At 39.9% G+C, this 12,891-nt stretch overlaps 1 protein-coding gene across 3 annotated transcripts in view; it reads left to right on the top strand.

Moving 5' to 3' along the window:
• The first annotated feature begins 3,560 nt into the window (after positions 1 to 3,560).
• uggt1 (UDP-glucose glycoprotein glucosyltransferase 1) overlaps positions 3,561 to 12,891 on the top strand; it is a 34,569-nt gene continuing 25,238 nt past the window's right edge. For 2 of the 3 annotated variants that reach the window (XM_044167280.1, XM_044167279.1), the window contains exons 1-9: positions 3,561 to 3,674; positions 5,925 to 6,063; positions 6,437 to 6,516; positions 6,865 to 6,995; positions 7,089 to 7,201; positions 7,294 to 7,468; positions 9,551 to 9,647; positions 9,755 to 9,833; positions 10,100 to 10,200. In XM_044167280.1, coding sequence (XP_044023215.1) covers positions 3,644 to 3,674; positions 5,925 to 6,063; positions 6,437 to 6,516; positions 6,865 to 6,995; positions 7,089 to 7,201; positions 7,294 to 7,468; positions 9,551 to 9,647; positions 9,755 to 9,833; positions 10,100 to 10,200 — 946 coding nt within the window. In that variant the 5' untranslated portion in view covers positions 3,561 to 3,643. Of the gene's footprint in view, positions 3,773 to 5,924; positions 6,064 to 6,436; positions 6,517 to 6,864; positions 6,996 to 7,088; positions 7,202 to 7,293; positions 7,469 to 9,550; positions 9,648 to 9,754; positions 9,834 to 10,099; positions 10,201 to 12,891 lie in introns of all 3 variants that reach the window. The other variant, XM_044167281.1, reaches the window with a different exon arrangement.

Raw genomic sequence — 12,891 nt, 5'->3', positions numbered from 1 at the left:
AACAATAATGGCACAGCTACTGCAGAGGGCTGGACAGCTTTCGTTTGGGTGAACATGTGCATGTGAGTGTTTGAGAGAGTGCTCGCTCGCTCCTGCAGTGGGAATCCAGCTCTGAGTGATTGTATGGGCTCTGGCTGCAGTCCATTATTAGGAGGTCAAACTGGCTGCAGCGCCTCGTTGCCGGTCCCATGCTTCTTTCATGCAAACAAAGAAGCTCTGGCATTATTACCGCTTATTGTCAGTATGGAATTCTGCAGATAAGTTCATATTGAGTGCCTCCCCTGCATGCATCAGAGCCAGACTATTGTAGTTCTGGAGGATTGCCCTGTTGGTGCCGGCACTGGTCCCCATGGAGTTCGGTCTACTGTCTCTGGTTGGCTTAGACCTTTATCGTCAAATATTCAATGTGGATAAATCTCTATACACAAACAATTTGCAGAGTTTTAATACCCTGTTTTGTCAAACAGTAAATGCACTGGGCAGTGAGAGAGTGCAATCCAGCTGGGGAGTTCACATTTTTCCTTCAGCAATAAAATAAATATGATTAGATTGGACATCTGGGGCCGTTATCTGACCTTCCACTCCGGGTTTGGCTAATCTCCCAGGTCAACACCAAATCATCTCTCATGATATTAAAGGATTGAACAGAAGAATCCAACCTCCCCTGCAGGACTCGGCTCTGGAGCTCTTACAGACTGACACCAGTGGGAGTCCAATCTGAGGAATCCCAGAATCCCATTATGGTCTAAACTGTGTTTATTGTGTGTGTGTGTGTGCGCGCGCGCGCGCATGCATGGAGCTGTGGCCCAGGAGCTCATAAAGAGCTGATCCGCTGCAAATGTATTAACCTCTACATAAAAGTCTGATAAATGTTGATGCCGGAGAAATGTAGCGGCATACAAACCTGGGGTCAGGGCCAAACATGAAATCTAAGGCTGTTAGAGGGGTTATATATATATATAAATAAAGTATTCCCTTTTACACAAATGAAGTGACACATGCACACACAAGAGAGTGTAAAAATTAAAATCGTAAATGTTAATGTGCATAAAAAAGTGACTATTAATTAAAAAGTTATCCTTTTGCTGAATAAGTGTGTTTATGTATGTTTTTAACTGTTACAAACACCAAGGTAACCAAGACTACCCTCTTCTCTATCTGTATTTATGAGTTGAGCCCAGACCAGCCCAGTGTTTGGTGGCTGTAATGTGGTGAATTAGCTTCATGTAGGAGACCCCGGCTGACCCCCATTATACAGTCAGGGACACATTTAATTAGCGGCAACTCACATGAAACGACAAAAAGTATTAATATTAATGGAGGTTTAATTGAGGTCGTTTTGGTCCCCTGTTGAGGCTTTCAACCTCTAAAATGGCTGACGTGTGATAGTGTGAGGAGAGGGAGCCCACAGCCCGGGTTCGGCATTTCATATGTGACCCCAGAGAAGATGACAACCATCTCCCATAATTCATCTGAAGATGTCACCTTCTTGACAGATGAACAGGCCCTGTGGGTAGTGTGTGTGTGTGTGTGTGTGTGTGTGTGTGTAAGTGAGGCTAGGTTTAGTTATACTTGCGAGGACTGTCTAGTGAGGACGTTTTGGCCTGTCCTCATAGGGATACAGCTGATTTTTGTTTTAGATTGTGTGTCTACATGTGTGTCTACGTGTGTGTGTGCGTGCGTGTGTGTGTATGTCTTTACATGTGTGAGGTGTCGTGTGCGTGTGCACTTCAAAGTGAAGGTCAAGTCCAGCAGGATAATTAATGTCGCTGCTTTTTATATAATGTTAAATCAAACCCTGGAACTGCTCCCTCTCGAGGATCAGCTGTCCAATTTAATTTAGGCTGCAGAGCGAGTAAATGAAAAAGCAAGACCCATGTCCCTACACCCTGGGAATGTGTCTCCGTACTTTTCATCTTCTTTTTATCAAGACCACACAACAGGTGGACAGGGAGCCTGGCCCGCTTTACCAATCTGCCCCAAAGGGACAGCCTGTCTGAAAGATACAGCCTATCACAAAAACTCAAGGTAAAGGTTTACAAAGTAGACCCCAGGAATCCCAGGTGCCTTTTACAAAATGAGAGGGATTTCAGCTTCTCTTCTTTTTCATTACCACACAACAAATAATGTTAACCAAAGGGACAGCTTTGGCTTATTCTAAATACAGGATTTATTTCCCATGGCTTTCACACCATGCATACAGCAAACCTCCTTTCCATGAGCTGTTTTTCAAATTAATACGTGCTGTTTTCTCAAATCAAGTTCCAAATATATGAATCACCTAAAATTAGTGTGGGAGCCCTAAACTTATTTACATGCACAGCTATATAGATACAACCCACCATCTCTCATCTTCCTCCGTTTAAACAGCAAATCCCTCCTAAAATTGTATTCATATAATTATATCTATAATATTATACAAAAAATATGTAATAAGCACAGTCTCTATTAAACAAAAAATAAAAGATATACCTACACATGCATATATGTATGTACATGTGCATGTACATAGCCATATACATACTTGCATAGATACGCGCACCTACTGTACTTACACACATAGATACAAGCATACAAATGTAGTTATACACATGCAAATCCATACCTGTATACACAAATAATTACTGCCCTGCTGTCTATAGACTCCTCTCTTTCAATATGATATGATAATAACATAACATGTGAGTTTTAACAAGTCTCTTTTTTAGATCAATGGCAGAGACATGACTTCCTGTAATCCTGCACCATAGACAGTAAATAATAGAACAACATGGAGACATTTAGTGCTCCATTTTTGGATGTAATATCTCAAACAAATTTCCAGGAGCCTCACACTAATCAAGTGTCAATGGACCAACTCCATGAAAGTGACACCTGCTCTGATTTGTAGCTGGAGACAGTCAAGTATGTTAGTAAACATTGATTTTACTGTCCAAAATCACTAGAATAGCACAATGTAAATTATGTTTAGGGTAGGGCTTTCATATAACTGATACAAATAACCACTGCTAAGCATACATTTTATATGAGATAAATAACTATCCAGTAATTAGCTCTTTCTTTAACACTTGGCTTTCCAGCCACTCACATTTACATTTTTAAATGCAGCAAAGGTCTCATTTTTGAACAGGAATATAGTGTGGTATGATTTGCATTTGCTTTACTGAGTTTATTACACAGTCCAACCACTTAATAAGAAATATATCCGAAATACTTTATTGATCCCCGAGGGGAAACTCTTTCGTTACATATTGTGGCCTTATAAGAAGCTAAATGTTGGCAGCAAACCTGTTCCTTTTCTCCAAATGCTCTGTGCTAGTATCATTTTCGTTTTGAGAAAAAATAATAATAAAAGTGAATTTTTAACTGAGGTAAAAAAAAAAATATATGTTTAATTATGTTTTTTTTAGTTTGGGAGGCAAGGGTTAGGCAGCAAAGTTAATTGCCAGATTAGGTTCAGCTTCCCCACACTTCACTTTTTAATTATCTCTCAGTGAAATGGGCTATTTTGTGTTCAAGTCACGTTTTAGTGTTGTTAAATAGTTTAATGCTTGGAGGATTTTAGTAATTTTGAACAGGCAAAATTTTGGTTACCTAATCTGTCTGGCAGGACCCACCCACTCCCAGCGGAACCGAGTGGAACATGAATGCAGGAAGCTACGAAGCCGGCTTCGGTGAGAATATAGCATTCATTTTTCATGTGATGAAATTATAAACGACTGTATCCAAGGCTGGTTATTATTGTTTTTGGTGACTGCGACAATAGCTGACTGTGAGTAAACCGAAACAAGTAACATCGGGTTGTTTTCCTTTTGTGTAGGAAGAGTTAGCTAGCTCCTGCGTCTTTTTGGCTAACGTTAATTTTCAGGTAACGTTAGCTCGCAGTAAGTTCACCAACTGTTGACGGGCTCTGGATGTCAGTGTAACCGACATTAATGCTGTTTAGACAACTTAAATATATGCAAGACAAGGCTCTTGCTGTTAGCAGTAAGATCCTTATCTTATCCTTGCACCTCTGAGGATTGTCATTGAAACAGTCCGGATGTCCAAACTGTGCGCTCATTGGACGGAGGAGCCACGCTGAACTTTCCTATTGGACAGAGATCATGGAGCGTTTTGTTTACTAGCGACAACATCGTACTCTGTTTTAGGGTACATGAAACTATCATGACGTCGTGGCTCTTCCCCTTCCTCTTCATCATCCCTGTCTCTCTGCCCTTACTCGCACTTTCTAACTTTTCTAACTTTGTATCCAGATTAATTCAGATTTTGTCAAGATCCATGGCCGGATTAACTTGTTAGGTGGCAAACATTTGCTGTTGGGCCCCAATTGACCCTCCACCTCCTGCTCTCTGTGTATACACCCTGTTGCCTTCAAGTTTCTAATAAGTGCACTGCGCACAGTAGATTATAGAGCTGCAACAATAAGTCAATTAGTCGGCCGACAAATGTAAGCATTTGCAGCTTTTCCTTGTCTAAACATAATTGGAAACTGATAAACTTTGGGTTTTGGACTGTTGGACGGATAAAACAAGACATTTAATCACGTCACCTTGGGCACTAGAAAATTGTGTTGGTCATTTTTCATTGTTTTCTGATGTGTTACAGAACTAATTAGCAGATTGATGGTAATCGATTATGAAAATAATCATTAGTTGCAGCCATAGTAGAGTATACTGGCCCCAGGTTCATTGTGCATCAGATAGTTTGCAGTGATTTGATTAGGCAAAACTTAATATAGGAATATGGACAATGTGAGCACAATATAAACTTGATTCAAACACAGGGCTACAGCATTACAGAATAATACAGGACGCAGTGACCCACATTCATTGATATTTTACGTTAGTGGTGTAAATTTCCTAACAAATTTGCCATTAATCAAATGACGAAAAACCAAATGATACAGTGAACCTTGAGTTTATGGTGCCCCGGTGCAATTGCCGCTTTGCCCAGTTGGTGGTTCAGCCTTGTCTAGATCAAGCTGAGATAAATTGCACTTTGTGCCTTGCATCATAAAGCATCTCAAAAGCGTCTCCATTGATCACCTACGATCAGATGTTGACTCTCACTCATATTTCTTTGTAACTGTTAGAAACTATGACCACTGCTGAACATAAACACATACACATTGCATTCAGGCGGACAGCAAGAAAACAGGCTTCAAAATCATGTTCAAGTTGTTTGGCAAAGGCAAATCTATAGTATCTTAGTGTGTTTGGAAATATGGCTCAAAGCAAGTATCACAGTGTTGTTAATGAGGATATTTTCTTTCATCGATATACTGTATATCACAATATGGCAAATGTATGCAAAATCACAGATAAAATAATCCTACTGATGTTTGAAGCAGCGAAATGTGTCCCACTGTATACATATGTAGAAAACAAAAACTTTAATCATTTATTTTTTTGTTTTTTAATTACCACTTGCCTGAACAGAAATTTGTAGAATGGTGACATGATATGATCATATCATCATGATATGATTCTGCTACAAGTTGATAAATAATAATATCCAATTTTTGCCCAGCCCAGTTATCCACACACATCAAAGTTGAATAGTTGATCTCTCGATGTGGATCAGGAATTTGAGTTCACATAACAATACGTGAGTGTTCACTTTCGCATGTGGATTGATTGACTGGATCCCTGTGTTCCCTCGGTGTGCTTTGGCTACAGTCACACCTGTATTTTAGGTGTCCATGTCAGAATCAGAATCAGAAATACTTTATTGATCCCCGTAGGGAAACTCTTTGTTACAGTAGCTCACCTGTACGCCTTTATGTGTCACCCTAGATGGTTTTTGGTGCCTCTCTGGCTCTGTAACACATATTCTTGCTCTGATTATCCTGTTATTCCTATGAATCTTCAACTCATTTGCCACCACTTCCCACCTAATGTTTCCCTCCACTCTTCTCTCAGGTGTAGGCTTGAGGATGTGGCTTCTGTGGGTCCTGCTGCTGTCGGTGCTCTCTGCAGTGTCTGAGGGTGCAGACTCCAAGGCTGTCACCACCACCCTCACAACCAAATGGGCAGATACTCCTCTGCTGCTGGAGGCCAGGTACGACACTGCACTGCTCAACAGTAGCAGCCATTTGGCCGCATGACATCTAACATTACATTTGGGAAGCAGATAATAGATAAATCAGTACCCTGAGGGCTTGTAGGGTCATTACTGAGACTGTCCTCTAAGTGAGTTAAAACTTCTGTCTCACTGATGTGTCTTTGAGCCAGATTCTGAATACTTAAAGGCTTCAGACTGTGTGCTGTAGCTGACGCTGTGCTCTGACTATGGCGAGCAACATAAAAACCTTTCTCTAGAAAGTTATTACTCATCCAAATGTAGCTTTTAATAACTTACAGACAGTATGCACAGACAGCATATATACATGCACAGCTTATGCAACTGCCACCTTCATCTTCTTCTTCCTCAGTGAGTTCTTGGCAGAGGAGAGCCAGGAGAAGTTCTGGGACTTTGTGGAGGCCAATCAGAACATAGAAGGAGCGCATGATGGTAAAGTAATGCTGCTTCCGCCACTCTAGACTTGTTTTCACTTTTAGTCTCTGTGCTACGAGCAGCTGAATTTATGATGTGTATGCAAGGCTCTTGGCAGCAATTGCGGTGTCAGTGTTTTGGCCCAATACTTATGCAAGCGATAACATGATAGAATAGAGCTTTGTTCTGTTCATTTGTGTCTCTGCCTGTGTTAAAACAGTTAGATCATAACTTCCTGTGACAGAGTTAAAGAATAAATATTAATATAGATTATTATTAATAATAGTTAATATTAAAAAGAAAAAACATGTCAAAGAACACAATGCTGACTCATTACTTCGGTTTGTGCTTATTGTCCTCATGCAGACACAGATCAGGCCTACTATGACCTGATTGTGAAGAAAGCCAGTGCCTTGCTCAGCTCCGTCCAGGTGAACATGCTTAAGTTCGCCCTCTCCCTGAGAGCCTACTCTGCCACAGTACACTCCTTCCAGCAGGTACCAGAGGATGATTTGATTTTGTGTTAGGAGGGTCATATTCTTTTGAATGTGTGTGAAAGATGTGTTGTTGACGTGTTGTTCTTTTTTTAGATAGCGTCCAATGAGCCTCCTCCATCTGGCTGCTCAGCATTTTTCAACGTCCATGGAGAAAAGACGTGTGATGCAGAAAGTTTAGCAGAATTGCTGAAAACAGCCCCTGAGAGGTTATTAAATACGCATACAATTCAGACATGAAGGTGATACACCAATGAAATAATGACTGATCTTATAAATGACTTCACTGTCTCTCTTTCAGGCCGAAGCCATACCTCTTCAAAGGTGATCACAAATACTCAGGATCAAATCCAGATGCTCCTGTTGTCATTCTGTATGCCGAGTTTGGGAAACCAGATTTCCAGAGGCTTCACCAAATCATATCATCCAAAGTCAATGAAGGCCTGGCGACTTATGTGCTCCGTCATTACATATCTGTAGGTGTTTTTCACACTCTTATAACAAGATTAACTTGAACTTAACTTAAATGGTGAATGCAATACAGTAATACACAATACATAATTATAAAAACTGGATATGGACTACAAGGTTTCGCAAGCAGTTAGAAGCTAGCAGGTGGCAGAATATATAATGATATACATTAAACTTTGAATATATTCTGGATATTGATGCACAGTGAAACGTTTAGCTGCTGTGAGAAATTTGAAAACATGGTTTACCTTCCACCCAACATGCCTGCAAACTACATTTACACCTGGTATTAACATGTGATTTGTATCTGGATACGTTATCTGCATAATGATATCCAATCCGTGGGTCTTTGCATTTACACCTGGCATTAATAAGTGTTCTCGTTATCTCCATTCTGCCCGCATTGTGATCAGATCTCAATATGCAAATTAGTTAGATGGGGCTGGTGGAATTGTGAATAGACATAGCGTGTCCAAGGTCAAGGGAAGCAATGCCATGAACGGACATCATTCATTTCTAAATCACTTTTTGCGAGGGAAGATTTGCTAGCTACTGCTACTCCTTGCAGCTTTTGCTAGTCTTGCTTAAGCTAGCAGGAAGAAGCGGAGTTAGGTGACCTTTCAACTAGCCGGGCAGATTTTTTTTCTTGAGAATGTGGTCACACTGCATTTACACCTGGCTGAGAGCTGATCACAATGCGAGCCTGCATGCATTTACAGACTAAAAGACTTGCCATAAAAATGTAAATGGTCTGTGGGTGCAAGCAGCATGGCATTTTATTTTGGTAGAAGAAGTATTGAAGGACCAGTGTTGCTTTGGTCCATTGAAAGATGAGGAGGTTATACTAGATACAGTTTGGCTGCTGCGAGACATTACACAAAACACGGCCTACCTTCCACCTAACATGTAATAAAGATGAGTGGAAAAACATTTTTTGAGCTTGAAAGATATTAATAAATCTCTGCACATTCACACACACATTAGATTAGCAGTTTTCTGAATACACATTATATCTAGATATGTGTTATCTCTTTCTTCATTTGTACATTGTTTTAGAAATACCAACACAACTTGAAGGTGCAAACTGATTTTAACACACAACCCAAATTATTAATATTCTAGTTCTTGTGGGTTTCAGTGTGACTTGGAGACATTTTTAAGTGCTGTCCAGAGAGGTTGTCAGGCTAAATCCCAAAGTTTCTTTAAGGGGCAAGCCGGGGAAAGTGAATGGATGTTCTCCTTTCCATCCACATCTGCCGTCATGGTGTGTAGTAGTATTGTGCAGCCCCCACAAGTGAATATTCTGTACGTATCTGTATGTAACTTGAAGCAGGATGTTGATTTAAAAGCACTTGTGTTTTCAGTCATACCTATCTTAAAAAAACTCTGCAGTTTAATTGGGCTCCTCATTTTCACCTGGGATGAAAAGTGCTTCTCCAATTTATCATGTCAAGTTGAAGTTGGATCGCTTCTTCCCTCACATGCAAATACAGTTGCATATTTTTATTTTTTCCCCTGTAATTATGCTAAATTATTCTCACCATCTGTCTGTTAGGCATGAGGTCCTGGGCACTAGGGAGGTTGTAACACTTAATGCTTTTTCTTTTTACTTCAAAGCTTTAGGGCCAGTCAGGGTACAGTTAGTGTCTTCAGCACTTAGCATGCAACAGCTGGTTGTCTGTACTTGAAAGCTGTCAAAGTAGTCAGCAAGCGCATGTGTTTGTAATGCAAGTGAGATTCATTTTTTACAACAGATCAAGATGAATACAAAGAAGTTGATTGAGCCTCTTACAACAACAGAAGCCACTTGGGCTAACATTTTTTCTGCTTACTTAGTTGTAAATGGATTGGAAACATTGAGTTTGCATTCAGTGCAGCTGCAATAAAATGAGTTAGACAGCTTGATAACTGACTTAACTACTGTCAGTGCCTTTTGAATGCATTAACACTTCAGCACTTCAGCCCTTGTTGAATACATCCTCAAGTGGTGTGTCAAGGCTCATCAAGGAATCTGACGAACTGATGATAGGGATAAGGACGACTTCTCCCTCTCACCTTTTTACAATGCTTCCTTCTTTTCCCACCAGAATCCAAGTGGAAAGAAAGTCTATCTGTCTGGGTATGGAGTGGAGCTGGCCATCAAAAGCCAGGAGTACAAGGCAAAGGACGACACACAAGTCCAAGGTGCGCACACACACAAGAACACACACTGTCGATATGCACATGCCAGCGATGGTGTAGTCCCAGAGGAGTCCTGATGTGAATAACGAGTTAATTGATTGTGGTTTCAGAGGCGGAGGTGAATGCTACAGTGATCGGAGAGAATGATCCAGTGGACGAGGTCCAGGGATTCCTTTTTGGCAAACTGAAGTGAGTGACTTTGTGTCAGCCCATGATAAAAATTCAAAGCTTGGATTGGCACCAGGAACTGCACCACGCTCGCACCAGCCAAGCCCTTTTTCTTCTTCAGCTTTTCCTCTACAGTTTCTTTCCTCAAAGCATTGACCATAACCTTTTATCTCTGATAAACTAACCTGAAAATAAATAAAACAATCTGTGACTCCAACAACTTATCTAGCAGATGCACTTAGTCTCTCTCTTTTCTCCATCTGTATTGTCTGTTGTTCTCTCACCAGGGCCGTCTACCCAGAGCTGAAAGAACAGTTAAAGGAGTTGAGGAAACATTTAGTAGAAAGCACCAATGAAATGGCACCTCTGAAAGTCTGGCAAATGCAAGGTGGGTCTTTTCTCCATATCATTCTGCTCTTTCCTCAATCAGCAAATATTCTGTTTTTCTTCCGCTTCTTACTGTAACATGATTGAATATGTAGATACAAACAATCCATGTAAGAAAAATGCATTTATACCTATTGGTATTTCATCAGTTATAAAGTATTGTACTTAATAGACTGTTAACAGCACAGTGAAGCAAATATGTGAAACTGACAGAGGCAACATCTTGACAGGCTTACGGAAATAAACTGTGAGGCCCTCTGAGTATGCACCAAAGCTAAAGACTTCCTCAGCTTACTCTTAACACCTGCAGGCATTATTCCTGTCACTTAAATTGTGAGGAAATCGATTTCATGGTCCTGTAAATACACCCTCAGGACTCGGACCAAGCTCTGTGTCCATTAGTTTCATAGCTACAGTTGACAGAAGATAATTGTCTAATGGCAGAAATCCCAGATCTTCATCCCCATCAAAATGTAATCATTTTTTTCTTGACCAAGAGAGGTCTATATGTCCTTACAATTTCATAGAAATCTCGTGGAACGTTTTACAGATTACTTGCTTAAAACCCCTAAACCTCACTCATTATCTACTCAGGCTGTGCAGCCAAACTTTGTTTACACCTGCAGAATTTAATTTTAAAAGCAGCTCCACCACGACAAACAGCAATAGTAAAGATGGTGCTTACACATCAATGCATCAGTATTAATAATCCAATAATATACTGTAATGTATAATACAACACACAGGGGTCCCTTTTCAGCATAATGAGTACTTTTAAAAATGTATATTTTACGGAAATTTTGCTGATAATATGACAGTGTAGTCCCTCATTCGTCCAGGAGTGTTCTATCGTAGAAAAGGTTTCAGTCGTAGTCATCTGGACACTGTTTTCAGAATCAAGACGTTTGGCTCCCATCCGGAAGTCATTCTCAATTGTTAATGACTTCCGGATGGGAGCCGAAACGTCTTGATTCTGAAAACAGTGTCCAGATGACTACGACTGAAATCTTTTCTATGATTTGCTGATAATACTTATGTACTATTATATTTGTGTAAGATTTAGAATGCAGGACCTTTACTTGCAATGGAGTATTTTTTCCATTGTGGTGTTGCCACTTTTACGAGACTATGTAACTTTTTGAAGGAGCAAAAAACATGATCCCATTGATGTAGAATAAGATATAAAGGCAAATTTAGATTTAGTTTGCTGCTGGTTTTAAATGTATGAATGAAACTCTAAAACTGCATTGCAAGACTTTACTGTATGTATTTAGCTTTGATTTTCCTTTTTATATGAAAATAGTTTTAAAAGGTTTTCTTGTAATTATTCCCTGATACATTGAAAGTTAACTAATTCCAGTGAGAGAATTTGCATCCCTGTTGTAGATGTGCTGTCGATGCAGTTGTTTCATTAGTTTGATTTATTCTACGTCTGCATTGATCATAAATACATAAACTGAAATTCATATGGGCTTCTTTTGCTTTAACAGTGAGATCATTCCATTAGTGAATAAAACTTGCAGCGGAAAATGTATCCGTCTAGTTCTGTAATCAATGACTGCCATCGATCAGTGTCCTCTTGATACATTTGAGCCATAATATCTTGAAGATATGAGAGCATTGTCTGCTGCAACATAAAAGCATTATTGATTAGGGTTGCGTCATCTATTGAATTACGTATTTGAACACACTTGCACAGACGTAATCGTGCATGCTTTTAATTCTGTCCACTTTTCTGGTTTATGCGTTTTTGTAAAACACTTGCATGCATAAAGAGTCTTATTTCTATCACTATGTGTGATCGGGATGTAAGGATGAGGCTGCTTTGATTGTGGTGAATAAAGGATGTTAGGGGATGAGAGAGTTGGCTGAGCTCGACTGTCAGACTGTCATGTGGGCGTCTGTCTTTATCTTCTACCCCGCTGAGGCTCATTAGCTCAGTCTGTTTACAAAAAGAGGGAGACCTCCAGGGGCCAATAATCACAGAGGCTACAACACCATTACAGGGATGCTCACTGCACTGAAATAATCCTCACTACACTCTTCTCTACTCTCTCATCTACTTGCAAGCAAAAGCTCTGTATGCACCTATACAGTGTCTTCTCTACACTTCTTAAGAATGTCTTCACATATACACGTCTATATAGTCCTGCCTTACATCCTTTTGATGCTTTGAGATAGTTTTAATTAATGCCTCAAATGTGAAGACAAGCATGTTAACATGGAATTATTTGCTAATTAATACGTTAATTAGCTTAACTGATGACTTTTTTTTGTGCCATGCTAGCAACATGGCTCTAGGGATCTCAACAACAATTAGATGTATTGCCATGAAATTTTGTACAGACATTCATGGAGGATGTATCCTAATGACTTTGGTGATTCTCTGACTTTTCCTCTAGTGCCACCATGAGGTTGACATTTGTGGTTGTGAGTTACATGTGTGAAACAACTATGAGATGGATTATCGTGACATTTGGTACAGACATTCATATCCCCCTCAGGATTAGTTGTAATAACTTTGGTGATCCCTTGACTTTTCACCTATCGCCATCATCAGGCCTCAGTTTTAATTGGTCCAGTGCTTTGGTTTATGAGTAATACTTGCAAAACTAATAACATTCCCGTCAGCCTCAGTTGTACTTTGAGTTTAGAGCTAAGTAGAAAATGTTAGCATGCTAACATAAATAAA

The sequence above is a fragment of the Siniperca chuatsi genome, linkage group LG15, assembly GCF_020085105.1.
Source record: "Siniperca chuatsi isolate FFG_IHB_CAS linkage group LG15, ASM2008510v1, whole genome shotgun sequence".
Taxonomy (NCBI): Eukaryota; Metazoa; Chordata; class Actinopteri; order Centrarchiformes; family Sinipercidae; genus Siniperca; species Siniperca chuatsi.
This window is presented reverse-complemented; position numbering and strand designations above follow the sequence as displayed.